The sequence below is a fragment of the Gouania willdenowi genome, chromosome 3 (assembly GCF_900634775.1).
Source record: "Gouania willdenowi chromosome 3, fGouWil2.1, whole genome shotgun sequence".
NCBI lineage: Eukaryota > Metazoa > Chordata > Actinopteri > Blenniiformes > Gobiesocidae > Gouania > Gouania willdenowi.
The window spans coordinates 27,055,475-27,078,298 of record NC_041046.1 but is presented as its reverse complement, the minus strand read 5'-3'; the positions used below and the strand labels follow the sequence as shown (position 1 = coordinate 27,078,298).

The 22,824-nt window shown below is 36.6% G+C and overlaps 1 protein-coding gene across 10 annotated transcripts in view; it reads right to left on the bottom strand.

Annotated features, from left to right (window-relative positions):
• The window catches only part of plekha7b (pleckstrin homology domain containing, family A member 7b), an 82,406-nt gene that overhangs the window by 32,209 nt on the left and 27,373 nt on the right, over window positions 1-22,824 (bottom strand). For 9 of the 10 annotated variants that reach the window (XM_028434225.1, XM_028434197.1, XM_028434208.1 and 6 more), the window contains 6 exons: window positions 17,065-17,148; window positions 10,985-11,105; window positions 9,291-9,395; window positions 8,788-8,860; window positions 6,334-6,434; window positions 1,255-1,433 (listed from right to left, as the gene is read on the bottom strand). In XM_028434225.1, coding sequence (XP_028290026.1) covers window positions 1,255-1,433; window positions 6,334-6,434; window positions 8,788-8,860; window positions 9,291-9,395; window positions 10,985-11,105; window positions 17,065-17,148 — 663 coding nt within the window. Of the gene's footprint in view, window positions 1-1,254; window positions 1,434-3,134; window positions 3,268-6,333; window positions 6,435-8,787; window positions 8,861-9,290; window positions 9,396-10,984; window positions 11,106-17,064; window positions 17,149-22,824 lie in introns of those variants that run through there. The other variant, XM_028434263.1, reaches the window with a different exon arrangement.

Below are 22,824 nucleotides of genomic sequence, written 5' to 3'. Positions count from 1 at the left end.
TAAAAAGTAAAACCATTTTAATCAATGACTAAATATAAACCTTGGGGTCACAACCCCAAGGTTGAAAAACACAGGTTTAACTGTTGGTCCCTATCCTTGCTTAGAAAATAATAATGCCTGTTATATTAAAGCTAATGTCATTGCTCCTTGTTCAGAGTCGTGGGGCGTTACATAAAGATATATAACATTATTTTACATTTCTCATTGAATACACTGCACCAAAGGCAAATTATCAAACAGAACAAAAAAGGAAAATAGCATTCACCTTTCAATGCAAACATATGTTTTTCTAAATAATACATTGCTCAAATTGTATTTTACATTTCACATACGTATCCATTTACTGCTTTAATTTCATATGATTTTTAACGCATTGTATTTCACATTAGTAATTTTTGTTTAATAGAAAGAATTAGCTAATGGCTAATTAATGGTTTAGTGCAGAGATTCCCAACCTTTTTTTTTAATTTTAATTTCACTACCGTCTGGTGACCCCAGACATATTTATTTTCTAGAATTAGCCAGAACTAGTGCACAAAGTCTACGATGGAATAGCGCCCAGTCCAGGGTGTACCCCCGCCTAGCGCTCATAGGCACCGGCAGACCCTCGCGACCCTGAAATGGGACAAAGCGGGTCTGAAAACGGATGGATAGTGCACAAAGTGACTAGATGCACCACCTCAGATATTTTCATACGACATTTTATTTGAACTAAATACAGAAAACACTAGTTTAGTGCTTTCTAATGCCAAACTATGAAGAGAAGCAGCACTAACTGGTCTGTAGAGGGAGTTATTGTACAGCTCGTCTGTGCTGTTAAAGCACCAAATACTGTATGCATCAAACTGTCAAGCATATGAAATCTGCACTAAACATTAATACTGTGATATCATTTTAAAATACATTATTACAATTTGCCTGAACTGGTTATCATTGAGTGTAATGTAATAAATTCCAAGGGAAAATAAAACTGTGCATGTAAATGGTGTGAAGCGTGAAGTTCTGCAGCTGTGATGCAGTAGAAACAGTGCTGCATTAACAGAACTGATTTTAAAAGATACCAAAACAGCTTCTTATTTGACGATTCAAAAAGGTGATACCAAATTAGCAAGAGCAAAACAGAAGAGTGTGAGTTCAATCAGAGTTCAACTTAAAAATGAAACCTTGAATAAGATTTCAATAAAAAAGCAGCACTGCAACACGCTTGATGTGCAGGGGGAGAGATTAAATAAAATGCTGTGTTGCGAGACCAACCGCTTTATGGTGTGACTCTGCTGCATCAGTGCAGCCTGGTTCATGGCTCGGATCCAGCCATTCATGTCCTCCTGTGTGTCCGCGCTGAAGAAATATGTCCGCATCCCACAGTGTTCAGCCTGTGAGCCAATCACAGAGTTCTTATTGTAAATGTAGGAGCGCATTCCGGTATGGCTCGCCTATCAGAGAGAAGCAAAAACAAAAAGGAAGAGATGAGAGCCTCCAACTGAAGGTGTGCAGCAGCCTGGGAGGCCGAGAGGGGAACAACTTAGCTACGAGCCAAAAGGAGTTTGCTGCAAAAAAGAGGCACAGATTACAGCGCTGCAGAAAAACAACAGGAACATTTCTGTTGTTTCTGAGGGGATATTTGATAATAAGCACACACACACACACACACACACACAATGAATGTTTTTGAGAAAAGTATTCTTTAAGCACACAAATGTTAGATGATACCTAATGTTAAAGAAGAAGCAGGTGCATGCAGTTATGGGTAATTTAATCACGCACTTCTTCACATTTCCAAACGTCCTCTGTATAACAAACTCATACATATTGTGTCGCCACACTGGCACTAAAATACATTTAATTACTGAAAAATGATTCTTAATTTTTAATGTAGATATTAAAGCATTTTTAAAGACTTGATTCTGCTTACAATCATTATATACCAACATCCTACAGGTGCAGATTCATAAACAGATTAACCTTAAATGAACTACAGTACATTACTAATAATAACGTAAAGTGTACTTCTTTCATTTAAAACCAAATTGTATAGAAGGATAGCTTTGTAATGTTAAGTAATTGCTTATAATAGCAAAAATAGATATTTTCATACTATTTAACCTTTACAAAAGTCTGTCTTTTTTAGAGCTTTTCACTTATGGAACAAATTTCTTACAGGCCTGAAAGACATGTCAACGCATATTTAAAAATGCTTTAAAATCTTTTTTTTTTTTAACCAATCTTAATGTATATATCATGTATTTTTTTTTATGTATTTGTTGGTGTAGTGAAAATGTGTCTTTATGTAATGTTTCTGTATATATTTAACTGTCTTTCATTTTTTCTGTTCTTACATGTCCTTGAATCTTGATTTTTTTTTTTTTTAACAGACCCTAGGAAGATTACAACCACCACAATGGAAGATAATGGGGATCCAATGAACAAATAAATAAACCTGTGCACTTGATTGCTGCTGGAAACCAGCTACCAATCTTTGCGACCTTTCGGTATCAAGATATGACAACCATCCAAGGTCAACAATCACTGACATCCGACAGGTACATACACCATAAAAGAAAGGGAGTAGGACCAGCTTTAAAAAAAAATGTAGACGTGGAATCGCAGCAAAAGTTAATACCTACCTAAAGAACAGGTGACACATTAAACATGACAACTCACATTCAATGGAATACAGTAAAATGGGTGAAGAATAAATGGAACGGATGCAGACATCATGTCAAAGGATTTGGTTCAAAAAGGACAAATACCAGAGCGCTGGACACGTCGCCAGGAAGAAAAAGCAACAGAGTAACTGTCGTTAGCCTTTTTCAGAATTAGTCAGGCCGAATTTGTGCGCTGTTTATCTCCCATTCTTATGAAAAACACATTCACTTTCTGTGCCAATTCTGTTCCATATGTACCATTTTTACTCTTACTCTCTTATCTTATGCAATTATATCTTAAAAAGTCACATCAAATACATCTGTTTGCACTTCCAGCTCTGGCATTGTCCCTTTATGACTTGCTTTAGTGATGTTTGTTCATGGCAGATCTCAAATGCACAATTCTTGCAATGTGCCAAATGCGGGACATCAAACAAAATGAGTTGGAGGATGGAGCTCCGCTGATGAGGCTAAACTGAAATCAAATACCTATTCATGCACGACTGGAAGCTTGTGAGATTCAGGACCGCCGCCCCGCAGAGAACAGTACTCACTCCGCCCGTGCAAACACATCAGGTCACAATTGGAGGCAATTGACCAACAGGGAATGAGAGAAACACAGTGAGATGAACAAACAAAAAGAAAAATAAGAAACTGAAAACGACAGGATGTTTAGCTGATCAGTGCTGACCCAAAAAAACAACAAAAAACACAGACTTTAGCTGTGCTTTTTTTGGGTAGATATTACAGAAGCAAAAATGTGAAAAGGCAGCAACAAAGTGAGTGTATTACCAGTAGGCAAAAACACTTTAGTCAAAAGACACGCGTTATCAAGCACAAAGCATGACAGTACAACTTTACTGCTGTGCCTTATTCCCTATTCTCCTGCTATGAATGAATTCTCTCATCCTTTGTACATTCAATGCTGCATAAGTGATGCGGTACATAAGCCTATTAAACACTACATTAGACCACAATGCAGGTGACACATGGAAAGGGTCAGGAGTTCTTTACAAAACATAAAGACACGTCCACACATCCGGTAGTTTATAGTAAAACTTAATTATGAGTTTGAAAAAGTGGTAGTTTATAGTTTAACTAAATTGAAACTGTTCACATTTGTAGGGGTGATCAATCAGCTCAATTTCCCAATTCGATTTGATTCTGATTATTAAAATCTCAACTTTTATATATATAATTATTGATGTTATATTCAAATACAGGGTGGTGATTTTCGAAAACTAGCATGATTTTGAAAGTAGCATCCTCCGAGTGCTCTGCTTTAATCCGCCCCATCCCCTCTGTGCTCCCTCTAAAGCCACGCCCCTCACTCACATGCACAAGCGCAGGTTCTCCAAAAGCGGATTTCAGCTCATCGCTTGTATTGTGTAGAAACTACGTCGTCTCATGTCTCATTAACGGTAAGCAAACACTAAACTTTATCATTATACACTGTATGTTAAAAAGTACTCCCCAAACCAACTTTTTTCTGCTGAATATATGTGTATTTGGGTATTAAGTAGTGATATTGATTGATCCTAGTGCCACTCTTTACATTTTAGTAAAAGTATTTAAATTTTGTGCATTTAGCTGTAAAATGTCCGGTATGCTGAACGGTAAGCTCTTGAATCCCCTGCGTCATCACTTCAACGAGCAGGGAGACGTGACTGGTTAATGAAAAACAAACCGTCTTTTTCATTGGTCAAAGTTTTTACAGGATTTACAGGTGCTACAGGTGACAGATTTTCTTCGTTCTTTTTTCAGATCACATAAGATCTTCATTTATGTCAGGACAAAAAGACAATTTCAACCAAAAACTTAAAAAGTGTATCTGGAAGAAATGACCTACCCTACTCCATCAGTTTGCTGCTGAATTATTTGACTTCTCTTTTAAGTAAAACTTCACAGCACCTCCAATAATGTATAGTGTAATTGAAATATCCAAATTCCGACTAGCCTGGTTTGAAAAATGTAAATAATCAATCTTTGGAAAGGTTAGAATGGTTACAGTAATAATATCATGGTTAATCAATTATTTTATTACACTCTTTATTGGTTAACAACCATCTGAACTCCAATTAAAAAGATACATACAGTATAGCCTACTCAAAGGGTAGACAACATGTAAACAAAGAGGGGGCTGGCTCACATTGGATAAATATATATATATATAACTCAAATATGCAAAATAAAAATCGTTTTTATCTACAAATTCGATTACATTTTTTGCCCAGCACTAGTTTGTGGTAAATTTCACCACAAAAACAGCCTAAAGAAGAAACTGAGAACATTTTCCTATTATTTATTTCAAAACAATTGATAAATGTTTCAGAGTACCCCTTGCAATGTGCAATGTGACCTAGGACATCTCATTGCCAAACCCTTTTCATCTGAGCTGCTGTCATGCTCTGTGAACAGTAAGTAACTTCCAAAGCACCCTAGATACCCATGATGAATTAATGCATGGTGGCCCAGGGAAGGCTAAGGGGGGGGGGGTGATCCCTTAAATGCAGGGTGGTACAGCAGAACCCAGGGTCGTTACATCTAACCATACATCCCCGACAGGCAGAGGGAGGAAGGCGATGAATGTGTCGAATGAATAATTAATGCTCTGAGCTGCAAAATCATCATACAAATTCTATTGTATGGGAGGCAATCTATAAACCATAGGAGATTCATTGAGCACAGCTTGACGCATTCATATTCAATCTGGCTCCCTCAGATTCTTTTACACACACACACACAATCCCAGAAGAAAAAAAATCCTCTGAGTACAAAAAGAGGCAGAGAGGATTGCAGCCAGATGCCCTGAAGCTGCAGTGGTGCATCACACATTTAGGGACTATTGTTCTTTGCCACAGAATCTGTTCCCACAAAAAGACGAGTTCGGTAATGGGAATAGAAACACAGCAAATCCATTTGCTCTCCTCTGGCACAATGCACAAAAAGAGAGGGTAAAAAATCTAAATATTCAGAGAAAGTGTCTATGCTACAAATGTTTAAATTAAACCCAACTTCAAGGAGAGGAAAAAAACCCCTCTGTGGTGCATAGGGAAACATTTGCAAACTTGTAACAGATGAAGAGAATCAGAGCTTGTTTCTCCTGAGCTCATTTGACTTGTGACCAGAATACATAATAAGCTGCAATGAAACCAGGCACTGTAAAATCCCCCATGGTTGGAATGGAAAAGGTCAGATTTAAAGGTCATACAAGTGTTCATATTTTTAATTATGAAGAATTAAAATAGCAAACAGGACTTTATCTAATAAAAAATAAGATATGGGGTCTACATATTTATTTTGAAAGCGCTTCTGTTTAGATTTTCTTTCTGCATTGCATCACTGCATGAAAAAGTGACCAAAAACATTTTTTTTTTTGCTAATAATAAACAATCTCCTTGTTGTCAGAGGATAGTATATTTTTCAAGTGTGGAATGTCTGAAATATTTTTTGTGACCCACATACATTTCACTTTTGGTTTGTGCCCAAGCTCCTGCATATGAAAATCAATATGGAATCCAAAAGCGGTAAGTGCACCACCAGCATTTTTTTAGCAACAGAAACAACAATATAGACAGGGAGCAAGTGTAATGTAGTAATAATTAATAATAGACTTCTAATAAAAAAAACAAACTTATATGACAAATACCCCAAAGCACATATCTAATCATTGTTACTTCAGTCCTACCTTGAATGCATATTTCCGGTTAATATGGTCTTCAGCCTCCACTGGTGCAATAACATAGCTGGGCAGGGGGATGCTGCCAAGTACCGTTTCCTCCCGACTATCTGTGATGTGAGACACACACACACACACACACACACACACACACACACACACAGACACACAGACACATCAAGTCTTGTTACAATATGCGTCGCTGACACCTTTTACTATGGTTTATAAACAGCATGACACGCTTGTGAGGCATAACTCTTGTCTTGAAGAGCTCCAGTAGTAGCATGTGTGGGCTTCTCTATTATTTATACAGTGATTATTGGAGGTACGTACTGTGGCAATATAAGCAGAGAAGGCTCCCAATAATCAAAAACAGAGGGATAATGTGAATAAAATGGTACTGAGAGCTATCATTTATGTAGTTACAGTAGTTATTAGTCAAAATGACAACTGCTCATAGCGAGAAAAACAAAAAAGTCATCAGAAGCCTAATTATTACTAACTAGTGAGTGTTCAATGATTTCAGACTAGACAGGAATAGTTGAGGACATTCACAACATGGAAAAGTTGTGACCTTTCCTCGCTGTCTCTGGCCCAAAAACTGTTGATTTTCCAAAAATTGCGGTTGAAAAACTAACCATGTTTTTATGTTTTATATTTAACTCTGGACTGTGTTACATACTTACTCTGGGTATGACCTTTTCAACTCAATGATACTATTAAAAAAATAATCTAGTGTGTCGTAAATCAGTTTCTCAAATGGGGGTACGTGATGGCACTACAAGGAGTACTTGAGAATGAGAGTGGAAAATGAACAAAGTGTTTGTCTTGGTCCCACCACAGGTGTGAGATTCCATTCAGCAGCCACTAAATCATTGCTTTTCAACCTTGGGGTCGAGACCCCATGTGGTGTCACTTGAAATTTCTTTAAATTGATTTTAGATTTGTTTGTTTTTCTCTCTCTTTTTTTGATATAAAACAACACAAGTTGTATTTCTATACTTTCACTTTGTTAAATAAAATATAAATCTAGTTCAACTAAAATGCAGTTTAAAAAATAAATTAATAAATAAATAACTTTCTTGATATCAAAATGGGGTCACGATCCAAAAAAGGTTGCGCGCCACTGCACTAAATACTGTTTGTTTCCACTTATTTACAAAATGAAATTCTTTAAGCTGTGTGTTATCATGCACACACTCATTCCATTAATATGCTCTATAGTTGTTGTTAATTAGATTTCTAAGCAAAATGTTGTAGTCAGACAAAGGGGGTACATGGATTCAGAAATAAGAGAAGGGGTACTTGAGCCAATACAATTTGAGAATCACTGTAATAGATCGCGTGGATGTGGATGTGTGTGTGTGTGTGTGTGTATATATATATATATACACACACACATACACACATATTTCTTCCTGAGAATTTCACTAATTATCGACCTATATCAATATTACCACAATTATCAAAAATTCTGGAAAAACTGTTCATGAACAGACTCGACAAATTTATAGAAGACAATAATATACTACATGAAGGACAATATGGATTTAGAAAAGGACGTTCAACAGCAATGGCTATAATTGACATCACGGAGAATATAAGAGAAGCATTAGAAAAAAAATTATTTGTATTCGGAATTTTTCTGGACCTAAAAAAAGCCTTTGACACAATTAATCACGATATTCTTGAACAAAAACTTCAAAATTACGGAATAAAGTACAACGCCTTAAAATGGATTAAAGGCTATATGACAAATAGGAAACAATATGTTGACTTTGCATTTTTACACACATACAGATCTCAAGTCAACTCTTCATTGAACGCTACAGCCCGAGGAAATACGGAAGAAAAAGACTGTGAGGAGGAGTAACAACAGGAACAATGACTGCAGACGAGAACACATCACAAAAAAAAAAAAGGGACAAAAAAAAAAAAAAAAAAAAAAAAAAAAAAAGGGAAGAAACGAGGTTGGATGTAAAATTATCTGTGTTCAAATTAGGGGACGGATCTGGATGCTTTTTTCCGTCGCCCTTTCCGGCATGAAAAAGGACAAAAAAAAGGACAAAAAAAAAACAAAAAAACAATGATGTGATTTTGCTCTGAATGTCAAATGAATTTCTGTGAATGCGACCATGTCGGAAATGAACTGAATAAATAAAAAATAAAAAAAAATAAATATATCTGACCAAGCCCGCACTGTTGCAATACCACTCATACCACACATCTCGTAATGTTTTAATATTACAATATTTTGTCACAATATACCACCTTTAACTATGAACAGTGTTAGACATTACAATATGTTCCAGATAAACTTCTCTGATATCCTTTTTATTGTTGTTGTGTCTGTATTATACATTGTTGTCCTTTCTTATACCTTGGAAATCAATGAAGAACAAAGCCTAATTATTTCATGGTGAACTGTTGACCAATGACCACGTACCAGTTTTATTAACTCACCTTTGTAGTAAAACAAGCAGTAGTCTGACAAAACAAACCACTTCCGCTTCCACAGTCGCATTCCTGAGCTGTCCTGAAGGAGAACAAGCAAAAACCAACACCACGGCACTTGTTATGTTTTTACATGGACATGTTTGATTCACACTTTGATTCATCAAAAAGGCTAGTTTTCTGATGGTGACCAGGTCGTGCAAATAGAACCTGATGTGTCCCATACAAGCAATAGATTACAGGTACGTTTGTGTATTATTCCACAGTTCTAGTGAATGATGGAAAGGGATTTTAGAGAAATCCATTTTTATGTTGCTTGTTACTTGAAATGAAACTGCACTGTGTCTCAAAATAACCACAATAAAAACCACTTACAGAAAATAATAATCGTCACACACACACACACACACCCTTTAGTGAAGGACGGTCATCTGTCATAATATGACTGATGTGTTGACTTCTAAACCCCTGCTCCCATCTGATCAATCAGCCTTTCGTGTCCCTTTTCTCACCTGTTTATAGAGCCAGCCTCTCACCACCACTGGGACATTCAGGTTTCTTTTAATAGCGTGATCCCTCTTCCCAAAACTATGAACTTTTCCCGTACCTCTGCAACTCTGCAAGAAGCAAAGAAACACAAAAAATAAAGTGTACGGCTCTGCTGAAGAAATGTAAGACACACAAAGAAAGCAACAAAATATATGGAATGCCAAATCATATCATCGCCATCGTTGTGTTGAAATAAAAGGATGAAAGATCTTTACCAAAGGATTTTTTTTAACTATTTTCCATGAAAAGAAGAGGCAACACCAACTGGTTACTCATTTAAAGGCGTATATTTGATTAGAAATGTGTTTGGACAGTGACGCTCCTTTCTCATGTGCGTGAATAGCTGTCATTTGTGGAGCAAACAACAGCAAGTATAACAAAGACAGAAGTCTGTACAAAAGAAAACATGCTGCATATACAGACCCTTTCCAAAAAACTAGAATATCATGGAAAAGTTGTTTAATTTCCATAACTCCATTCAAAAAGTTCAACTTTCATAGATTATAGATTCAGGGCCCACAATTTAAATGATTTTCAATATTTATTAATATATATTTTGGGCTTCCAGCTCATAAAACCCATGAAAACAGGAATTAAAAAAATAGAATACTGTGAAGAAATCACCATTTAATTCTTTTCTGATGAAAGTAAAGTGTGCCTTTCATTCGGGAATCAAGGTCCAGGGTTTGGAGGAAGACGGGAGAGGAACAGAACGGGACATTGCACCCCAAATCATGACTGCTTGTGGATATTTCACACTGGACCTCGAGCAGCTTGAGTTCTGTTCCTCACCCATCTTCCTCCAAACCCTTGGATCTTGATTCCCGAATGAAAGGCACACTTTACTTTCATCGGAAAACAGGACCTTGGACCACTGGCCAACAGTTCAGTCCAGTATTTTAGTTTTATGAGCTGGAAGCCCAAATTATGGAAAAATAAACAAATAAAAACTTGAAATTGTTTAAAATGTGGGCCCTGAATCTGTAATCTATAAAAATTTAACTTTTTGAATGAAATTATGGAAATTAAACAACTTTTCCATGATATTCTAATTTTTTGGAAAGGGTCTGTACAATATGCACTGACAAAATATTGTCTTAGATATTAAACAACTTTAACAATTTGTTATTTCCAAACTATGCAATTGTAAAACCTTGAGGTCTAACAAAAGTGTGTGCCTTTACTACAGTTACAATGCAATTTGTTCATAATCTGACATGCACAGACAACAAGTGAACTGCTTGGTAACAGTAATGTAAAGTGCTCTACAGCTTATGTTTAGTCATCATTCAGAGATGCTGTGGCCAGTGTTGGCATAAACATCTCATTGGTATTGCATTTTGGTTTGCATTCAATAACTGTGATAAATTTCATATTTGTTGAAAACACATGCCCAAAAAGTATGAGTGGGAACAGTTATTACTAGCTTTAAAGGACAAATGACTGAAAACCGATGAGTTGGGAAGGATGTTTTTGGTTTTTTATGAGGTTGGAGAAGAAAAAAATAACCACAGCATAGAATAATATTTATTTAGAAAAACTAAGTAAAAACACATGAGTTTGATGGTGGGACATTACGAGCCTCCACAGATAGTGAGTTAACCAACCCTGCTTACCTGTTCATTGTAGTGTCAATACAGCTAAAGATGCTGCTCACCTTGGACCCTGAGGTGCCGACCACCGCTGCTGAGGTCACAGCCTTGGTGGACTCTGTGACCATGGACTCTGGACCATGAGATCTCTGATTGGCGGCTGACTTGGACATTCGGGACTCTATCCTGTAGTGACAGAAGATCAGGGTCACATGCAGGGTGAGCAGCAGATGCTGATGTTCCTTCTCCGCTTCTCTGACACAGAGCAGCCTTGCGCTGAGCTGTCACAAATAAAGGATGTGACTATTTCCTGACACCCACACAAGGCCTTTAACAGCAAACAGTGGATGTGTTAACAGTAACAATACTGCACTCACCCTGGGGCACACATCCAACACTCACTAGACCTACTGACACTCCCCCATCGCACACTTTCACTACACACACTGATACAAAATGAATTGAATTGGGTGGGGGCAGAGGTGAACTGGGACAAAAAGTCAGCCCTGGCGTTTTCTATACAGACCAGCCCACTACATTATTAAGTCAGTGATGATCAACATGTGGCTTTTTATGTCTTACTTTTAATAATCATTCCCCCAGAAAACCTTAAATAGGGGGAACTTTTAACCCCTTTTTACCTATTTTTGGACATTTTGCAGCTTCCTTTGTCCCATTTTTGCCCCTTTTCAAGTCTTCTTTTTGCCAATAAATATCCCTTTTTTTCCTATTTTTTGTCCATTTTGCAAGTTTATTTTGACACTTTTACCAAATTGTTGTCCTTTCTTGAATTCATTTGGCCACTTTTCATCTAAATCAGCTAACTTTTGCCGAATAAATCCTACTTTTTTCATTTTTCCCTCTACATTTTACCTGTTTTTGTTCCACATTTTGGCCTTCTTTGGGCATGTTGACCAGCTTGTGTTTTTTCAATAAAATCTAAAAAGAAAGTACCAACTTTCTGCATTTATTTGTTGTTATAGGCATATACCTCAGTTAATTTGCACTAAAGTCATGTTGCACTCAAGTCAAAGTTGGTTTAAAAGCCACAAGCAGATTGTATATTGTTTTTTTATTTTAAGTTGTTGGCACATGGCATGTTAAAGCCTATGTTTTCAGTGTAAAATATGCCAATGAAATATATTTCATACATAATGTTCTCCTGAAGGTGTACACATTTACAGATTAGTTGTTTAAGTCATATATATATATATATATATATATATATATATATAAAAAAATCACAATAATTGCCGTATACGTAAATATCGGGATATATTGTATCGTAATCTATATATTGGGATACGAACCGTATCGCCAGATGCCAAGCAATACACACCCCTAATATATATACAGTACATATTCATATATATTTAGACAAAAGCTAAACAGCCTCTGTTGAACTTACAGGATCTTTCTTTAACATGCAGAATATATACTAGTAACTAATAAAGTGAAGCTCTTGTCTATGAGAGTTAATCTACAATAGGAAACACGGGCCACATATTGTTCCACAGAAAGGTTAAACTCTGCTCTCGAGCTGCTGCTCTATTTTCCTTTTTCCGTGCTGCTCTACATTCCATCTGTTGAAACCTAGATAAGGTATGTCAGTCACGACACTAAAAAATACCAGTGAACCAAAGAAATGGGGGCAACATTGGAAAAAACGTTGCAGGATCTGCAGCCACAAGCTGGACCACAGCCAGCATTTGTAAGAAGAGTTACTGTCATATCAAGGGGACTCTCCTGTTTTATGTGTAGCTTTCAAACTGTTTACCTACAACGTCATTGAAACAGTTGCCCAGGAGATTTGTTGTGGCATGTGAAGCAGCAGGACAATACTTCACATTGAAGAGCAACGGGTTGGAAAGTCACAGAGCTCCATGATGAGCTATGGTGGGAATGACGGCATGTATGATGTCCTTAAAGCCCTTTAAACAGGCGGTGTGCATGAGAAGAGTTAATGAATTGATCATAGTGTGATAATCTATAGCTGAGCCAAAGGCTTTAGGCCAGTGAAGCGCAGGCTAATCAAAGTCTCTGTGAGGAAACGCCTCCTCAAGCTTTTTCATTCCTGCTCAATAACACGCAGATCTCCAGAGGTAAAAAGTTGAGTTTCCTCTTAGTCCAAATATTTAGAGATTTCTATTCAGTGTTAAAATAAAAAGGACTTTGATAAAACATTATTTTAGTGACGTTTTGATCCTCACCACTGGAATAAAATGGATTTATCCAACAGCCACATTAGATCTGTCCAATATTATTAAGATTTATGTTGTAATTAATTAATATTACCAGAAGATATATGGCATACTGTTAAGATATATGTTATGAATGTGTATTGTTTAGGTTGATCTATTCTGTAAGTCAGTGTTTCTCAAATGGAGGTACAGTGGGGTACCTGAGAGAGAGAGAGAAAATTGAAAATTATCAAACAAAAAGATTAAAACTATATCTATTTTTATGTTTAAAATAATAATCTTAATTTATTAAATTATCTTGATTAGGACAAGATAAAATGATAAAAACTATAGAAATAAAATCATTCAGGAGGCACTAAATACTGTTTCATTGTATTTATTTACAATCAAATAATTTTAAATGTGTGTTATCACTCATTCATTCCATCATTATGCTCAATAGGTGGTTTTTCATAGAATTATTAGCAAAATGTTGGATTAAAAAATAAGAGCAATGGGGTACTTGGGCCAAAAAGGTTTAAGAACCACTGCTGTAAGTAATGAGTAGAAAGTGAAGAACAAAAGTGTAAAATAATAATAAATAATATTAATAATAAAATGTTTTGTCGATACGTGTCTTTCAAACACTGTTCATACAATTGTGTCATTTAATTTAAATGTTCTACTGCACTACTTATCAATGCTCTACTGCACTATTTTCCTTTTATTATTATTATATTTTATTATTATCTTTCTTTTCTATTATTTTCCTTCTTTTATCTTATTTTTTTATTTTTATTTTGTATCTATTTAATTATTTTTTATACTATTATTATTATTATTATTATTATTATTATTATTATTATTATTATTATTATCATCATCTTGTTATTTGCACATTCTAGTCTAACTACTGTTTATATTTATACTTATGTTTATACTTATTATCATCTTTTCTAGCTGATTGTTTATTGTTGAAAAATTTTTGTTTTCACTATTGGAGAGAGCACAGTTGACCGAGTCAAATTCCTCGTGTGTACAACATACACTTGGCGAATAAAGATGATTCTGATTCTGATTCTGATTTAATTAATAAAACATCCAGCATATTAAAAAATGTATAATGTCTATTTTCATTAGGGGACATGAAGGGCAGTTAAAGGGTGCCCCAAAGTATTCTGATTATGATGAAAGAGCTGAAGGCTTGGTAAAAGGAAGCACAAATCAGCAGAATATGATTCAAATGTTTCACTCAGTTACAACTTATCATGTAAGATGGATGTAGCCATCATGTTTGGTTTTCTTTACTCAGGTCAAGCAGATACTCTCACTGCACACAACACTCAACCAGGCTTATTAAACTCTATTCATCCATGTTAAGCTAAATTGACTTTTATGTGCTTTAAACTTCATAAAAGTGCTATTAGGGCTTCATAAGCATGCCCAAAGTGTGTTTTTCTTTGATTCCCTCAATAGTTAGTGATTTTCTCCTTTCTTACTGCAGGGTGAGTCCAAACACCTCGCTCCAATTCGATGACTCGTTCCCACTTTGATGACGAATTTGAAGCGGCACTGAGCTGGAGAAGCCACGCCTCCAAGAAGCACTCTGTCGAGATTGACATGTAAACAGACACGCCCACAAAGGTGAGCATTTCAGCGTCCTTCGCGCAGTGCTATGTATGTATTTTCTATAGTCTATGTATGTACCGGTGAACGCCCCGCCCCCACGCTCTGTCTCGTGTTTATAAAGCAGCATGAGCTCGGCTACGGAGTTGGTGGGAGGAGGGTGGGCCGTCCTCTGGCTCTACGTCACCGTGCGGGAAGGAGGAAGTCAGTGTCCCGTCTATAGACACGCCCACTCATGAATATGCATAAGTAGGCCGCAAATCAGCCTGTTTGTGTAGAGTTGCTCAGAAAGTGACTTTTCAGAGGCTAAAATTCAAACAGGTGAGTTTGGGAAAATAAACCTCAAATACTATGTTTTTGGGGTTCTTAGAACAAATGGAGAAAAATAGCATGACATGGGACCTTTAACCAATGGGTTACATACATTTCAACCTTAAACAAAAGGAAAATATTCTACAATTGAATGAAATAAATAAAAAATGAATTGTAAAAATTAAAAAAAAAAAAAATTCGGAAATTTGAATGCGATATCCGATATTCGTTTTCAGGCTGATATCGGACCGACATCAGATATCGGATCGGGACACCCCTACTATTCATTCATCCAGCTGCTCCAACTGTTGAAGCTTGAATCATCCCCACCTTTTTCTGAGTGAAATATCTATGACTAGTCATAGATATTTCTGATATGTGAGAAGAAACCAGAGAACCAAGAGTAAAACCCAGACAGGTGAAGGTTGAACAAACAAACTCCCCACAGAAAGACGGGGGCTTGTGTAAAACTAATGCCATTCTTTCAGTGATGAGCTTAAAGCGATTACAACTCTAATCCTGATACGGTTGAAAATTGGCCAATGAAGCAACCGTACCTTTAAACCCCAATGATGCCGTACAAATCCATGGCTCACCAGCATTTAAACAGGGATTTTGGAGATTTTCTAGAAATGAATGACAGCGAAGGATGCACACAGTCTCAATGCTGAGGTCACATGCTTGCAACTCAAAAATGATTCTGCCATTAGTGGAATCTTAGCTATGCATTCTCATCTTTCAGCGACCAGCTTAAATATGACCAAACATCTGCTGCTTTACATTTTCCTTGAAACATGCTGTATGGCTTTAATGGCTTTTGTAGGATGAGATTTATAAGCCCACATAAATAGACAATAAACTTAGCTAACATGACATGACAGAGCTCTAAATACAAGCTGGCAGCACACGCAAACAAGTCTGAGTGAGGTAGGAATGACATTCCTCAGAAGCCGTAAATAAAAACACATTCTTCAGACAGATGTATTCATCCAGATGTGATATACAGGGTTGGGGTCAATTACAATTACATCTTCACATATCCATGTTCAATTACAATTAAATTATGATTACGGTGACCAGCATTTTTTCTAATTACAATTAAAATTATAATTATTTTTCCACTGAAAGTCAATCACAATTATATTCTCAATTACTAAAGTTCAAATTAAATTTATCTCAATTACTGAGGTTTATTAAATAACCCTATAAAACGTAACCTTGTGTTAGCTTTCTGTTAGCACCTCTTATGATAACCGGTCGGTTTTAAATCAGCTATAAAATACACAAAAACATTTGTTTCTCATCTCTTGGTTACCTTGTTAGGCTTCCTTATCCATGAAAATACTGGTATTAATGTTTTTGGTGTGTGCATCTGAGCCTTTTTACTGTTACTATAACCCTAGATTTGTATTATTTTTCAAATGATAAAATTGTAGTGGGAAAACTTGATATGAAAGATATTTTAATAATTATTAACTACGTAAAGTATGTGTAAGCCATAGGACTGTAACATGGTTCACCAGTTTTGCGTTTCATGAAATTACAATTATAAAAGCTTTGTTCAATTACAATTATAATTACAATAAATTATCAATTACGCGATCACAATTATAATTGACCCCACCCAATCCTGGTGATATACAGTATTTGAACATGGTCAAACATGCATGCGGTGATCATAATTGAGGATTAAACCAAACCAATGAGCTTATTCAAATGTACTTCTATGCATTATCATGGTGCGATAGTAATGAACACATTCAGTTTGATTTAAAAAAAAAAAAAGAAACATGGATACGGCTCATCCTTTCCTGCTCTGACAGCAGCTGATTTTCCTGATGAAGTGTTCATTACAAGTCAATGGTCTTTACTGCTCGTCAGTACACAGGACACACTTCTCTACGCACTGCATGCTCACCTCCAGAGCTGCTTTCAAGGAAACTTTTGTTCACCTCTCAGCAAACTTAAGCACTGTATCCTAAATCTATTTGTGTTACTTGAACATAAAAAAATAAAAAGATTCTCACCTGTCATTAAGTGTGTACTCTATATTATCAGGAGATATCTGCCCAGTCACAGGATGTCGGAAGGATGTCGTCCTCTGATTGTGGCTACAGCACAAAGGGAGAGACAACACAAAGCAGAGAAAATTAAACCAGTGGCATGTTGTGCTTTATCTGATCAACTCTTGCCACATCTCTGTGATGATACACTTATTACAAACCTACATTAAGTCTACTGAACACAGCTACAACTCGTTATTTTGTGCGTGGCTCAGCACTCTGCCGATGCCAGCTCACCAGGCTTTATTGATTTGAATTAAAAGAGGCCATTCATAGGAATAAAAACATAATGGCACAAAACAACGCAAGATACAGTCAAAAAGCTAGTGTTAAAACTAGGGGTGTCCCGATCTGATATTGATATCGGATATTGGTCCGATATCAGCCAGAAAACGAATATCGGATTTTATCGGACTGCATCTAAAATCTTCGATATAATATACAATAGTATATCGCTATATCGCGGTTCACCTTTTTTTTACAGTGCAATTTTGGATGCATTCCTTTTTTACAGCGTATGAACGTGCATTGTGTTCTGCGTCCTGATTGGCTAATGCTGTGTTCACCCACCAGCGACACATCCAACTCGGTGAGTTTCAATACCTGCTGAAGCAAAACATAAACCACCAGTGAAAAAAGCCGGTGTGATTAGCGGCAAATGCTATGCTAGCTCAGTGCTACAGAGAGAACTTTTACCTGCTACTACCACCTCCTCGCTGATTCTCCTCTATGCCTAATCCTTCCTAGTCTGGTCCCGGTTATAAAGGCTCTGTCATACAGCTCCAGGTGGTCACACAGCTTCTACTCCATGGTTGAATGGGTGAACAGACCGGGGTCCGTGTTGACGGCCTGACGTCATCGTCAACAAAGACTGATTGCGTTCGGCATCAATGTCTGATCGCTAGTGTGACTCTGAAGTGCTGTATGTTTGAAAACAGGTTTATGCTTTAAAATCTATGAAGGTTTGAACTTTGAGAGCGTTTAAACAAGAGAGGAATGTTAATTCCTGCCTGAGAAAAGTGTGTGAAGTGTGTGGTGAGGAGTTTTACAACCTTAAAACATGTATAATAATTGCAAAAAATAAATCTGACTACTTCGCAGATTTCGCCTATTGCGCGTTTTTTTTTTTAACGTAACCCCCGCGATAAACAAGGGACTACTGTATATTGTTTTTTTGGATTTCTTTTTTCAATATCTTCTATTTTATTTATTTTTTATTTCTTTTATTCAATCATAGAATAATCTTATTCTAAAAGGTTAATTACAGCATATGTAATCCAACTGCAGTTTGTAATAAATGGGTCTGTTTTAAAAAAAAAAAAAAATCAAGCATTTTCTAACATTCCACTCGACAAAATAAGTAGTAAAAGTATGTATGATTCGTGCTGATATTGTATTGTATCAATATTGGCCATTACGCAAGGCTGCAATATTGGTATTGAATCGGAAGTGAAAAAGTTGTATCGGGATTCGGGACATCCCTAGTTAAAACAACAGAAAACTATAGAGAACTACAGTTTAACCACATTAAAGAGACTCAAACCTATTTAACAATCATTAAAAGGCTTTGCCTCAGTCACTCACTGTATTTAGTCATTATTATTTATTGATCTGTGAGAGTTTTCTGCTATTTAAATTGCAGCGCACCAATTTCACACAGCAGTAGGTGTGTTGCACAGATATTTAATACGTATAAAACCACATCAGACAGCTCTTCCATTATGATAACAACTCCCAACAATTAAACCATTTTAACCATTTTGATTATTATTATTTAGGTTATCAAAATGCATCGACAGTGAAGACGAAGCCTCAGCATATAGAAATGTATCAAGAAAAATGTGGTACCTACATGAGAAATCAGTTATACTGTGCACCGAGGGTGGGAACTAAAGGTTAGGCCTGCAAAAAAAACTGTACATAAAGTAATGCTGCAGAGACAAAATGCTGCACATTCTGCTTTTCTATGAACACACAGGCACAAATATAGAAATGATGACGTAAAACATGTTATAGCTCTATATCAACCAGTAAGGGGTGAATCAGGACAGCTGCTAGTTTTAATTACTATGATACAACAGAAAGACTCAAATACCAAGCAGCGTCCCACTGCGTTATCTTGCAGCAGAAGGGATGGGTGAGGGGGTGGGGGGCACACACACACACACACACACAACTGAGCAGGGAGGAAAGATTTATTGGCTGAAACTTCAGCAAAGTTCAGAGGGAATGACGCAATTCTGTACATACAAAAATATTGGCAATAAGTACATGGAACACTGACAACACACACACGCACACGCACACGCACACACACACACACACACACACACACACACACACACACACACACACACACACACACACACACACACACACACACACTTGATAATTTGCTGAGCTGCGCTTGGTGCATTCAGCACTGCACCAGAGTCCCCAGTTAATAATGAATCTGCATTCTTTGAGGCTTTTGTTTTAGCCGCATTACTTCTGAACTATTTGTCATGGAATCTTGCAGCATCCTCACTTGGCGCAGAAACCCGACTGCGGCACTGAGTTTGCACAGAACCCTCTACAATTAGGCTCGTGACAAAACATTTTGGGGTAAGGGGTTCATTCATTTGCAAGGGTAAATACAGCCGCTACAAAACTGCTATCTCTAGAGGTGGTTCCTGACTTCTTTGTCTTGTGTACCCCCTCATTATTCACATGAGGATCCCATTGTTTTTTGTTTTTGTTGCGTTGTTTTCATTTCCTTCTTAGGCTGCAATGAACCAAGTGCCTCGTGAAACATTAACTTAGGATTTTATGTTATTTGGATTTGTATGCCTTTAAAGATGGGGAAAATGTAGTTTTCGATAAGGTGGAAAAGTGATTGGGTCAATTTTTACCTTTGTATGAGAAAGTCCTTGAAATTACTGTAAATTTGTCTCATATTTTGGGGAAATCTAATTATAAGTATGACTGATTGAGAATGACTGTAGAATTACAGTGAGTAGGATAGAGCAGGGTCTATGGGACAGGGTAGTCTCCATGGTACAGGGCGCCTATTACCACCTAACTAGTAGATTCTATAGAAATTGAGCTGAATGGTAGGCCTTTTGTTTTTTGAAACAACACTCAGTTTATCTTGACAAAAAACCACACTAACTTGAAGTGTGAGGTCATGATTCCATGCTGGCGTGCCACACCAACTTTTAGCAGAAAAAACAAGAGGCTTGTGGTAATCCCTATCCATGAGAGCTAAGCCTTGGCAGTAGGGGAACCAGGGGTAGAACTCAGTGAGCTGAACACCTCTGTCTTTTCTTTCTTTCTCGTGCCAAACACCAACACAAAAGCACAGTTCTACAACTAACGTCTACGCTACTTTAAAGCAGGAAACACACCACCTCCTTACAGGCCTAAATGCTACATATATTAACACAAATTATAGACGAATAAAGGTTTCAAAAAAACTTTCACATGATTTGTTGAGCTGGAGAGCATGGAAATACTTTCTGCATTATCCCAAGAAAGTGAACAATGCATAGATTGTTATTTATGGTCAAGCAGAGAGCTAGTTGGATGTGTGGTGGAACTTTTTCTCTCTCTTGTTTGGGCCCACACCTATTCTGGGACAGATAAATGACCTCTTTCCCATTAGAACAATTCTTCTGCTGCTGCAAATCAGGCCCTCCTACTTCCATGTTTGTAGGAACGCTTAGTCAACGTTTTCTCAAAGCTGAACTAAGACATTAAACTGAACTTTTAGGAAAGAGCTTCATGGTTATTGTAAAAACCTTAAGAATGTATCTTTAGTCCAAAACTTTGGTAACTTTGCTTTGGAACAAAGCATTATAATGGTGGGCTGATATATTTTTTCTTCTTTTAAGTGACCGTTATTGTCATGATTCAAGAAGTTGCTCTTTCAAGTTGAAAGTCACTTGAAAGTAATGTAAGCAAAACAGATCTAAAGGCGGCCTCTGTTTGGTTATTCTTTGATAGTGTTTGAAGTGCAGTAAAGATGGATTGCTATGTTGTACCGTGTGTTATCGTCACACCTAAATGTTTCAAGTCCTCAAACATATAGTTACGCCAACAAAAAGTAATTCAGCGTTGAATAATGTGAAAGGGGAGAAGAAAAATGTATCAACACGCTAACGTTGTCATCAGGTGTCAAACAGCCACATGCAGAGTCTCACAGACTTTTAAAAACAAAACTTTTCACACATGTCCTCTGTTAGTGAAGCCAGAACAAAGTTGAGTGTCAAAAATAAAGAATGGGCTACAAAAACATTTTTAGCGTGAGGAAAAGATAACCTCCTGGACTTTTATGGGCCCCTCCGAGGCAATGTTGGTGTCCTTCTGAGTGAACAGTAAAGCTGACCCGTGACGTATGCGAAGAAGGAATTCAAGATAATCTCTGGGAATGCAGAAGGAGGGAGAAGGTGATGCCAACACACTGTATACATATATATATATATATATATGGTCAACCGTTTTCTGGCTGATATCAAACCGATATCCGATATTAATATCGGATCGGGACACCCCTAGAATAAATTATCCATGATACTTACAAGAACTTACTATACAATTATCTAAATCTAACAGATTCATTACATCACAACAGTTTGACCCATCTCACTATTAAATACAAATTAAAACAATTTAATCTTAAGTCTAAAGAAACACATGGCAAGATCAAAATTGTATGTGTTTCCTTGAATTAAAAAAAAATACAAGATACAATTTTCAATTGTATCTTGAGTCCAGGATTCTGTGTGGTCAGTGTATGTTTTGGTCATTGGATATTAAAAATCAAAAACTGAGCAGGAAGGCGTCCAAGATCACATCCACATCATCTTCTAAAAGCAGTAAAACAATCCTGAGCCCACCAATCTGGACCCCCTCCACGCCCTGGCTGCACCTAGAAATTCTCTCCATAAAAATTCTGAACTAAATAAGGGTCAAGAAAGGATACACAAAACTTAAAAAAGCATTGAAAAATGTTTTTTTTTTTTTTTTGTTTCTGTCTTCAAACATTACATTTCTTGTTTTAAGAAACAGAAAATTCAAATCAACAGTTTTTTTTAAAGTTTTGTTTATACATTCTCAACCATGATAGAGAAAAAGCCTTGAATTTTTTAATTTGAATTATTGAATCTCAAAATGAAAATCCAAAAAACCACTAGTTTTTTGTGTCATTTAATACACTTTTCTGAATGGAAAATTCAAAGACGCAAACAGTCACTGACCCTGTGTGTTTGGGTGTTTCCTTTACGTTACTGTGTCCCGTAACACTGTGTTTTTCCCTTCTACTCTGTCCCAGGTCTTCTAACATTAATTACAGCTCTGTTTATCAGGCAGCGCTACATGAGTGTCCTTGTTGGAATGTTAAGTTCATGTCCCTCATGTGAAAAGTGTTTATAGTTCGACTTTACGACTGAACAATGTGCATTTACTTTATAGATGGTCGTCCCTTCAATTATGTTGTTGTCGAGGTAATCTTACATACATACTTTAAATTGGTAATAAACGTTACCTGAAATGCTTGATGGAAATACAATTGCCAAAAAAAGTTTCATAACATCCTCATAATATTTGCTAACAAGAAAAAAAAAAAAAAAAGTAATGAAATAACATTCCATTTAAAATTGTTTTGTGTCAGGGTTATGACTTTACTCTAAGTATTTCACGATTACACTGATCTTTTCTGCAATACAAAACAAATGCAGGGCCACC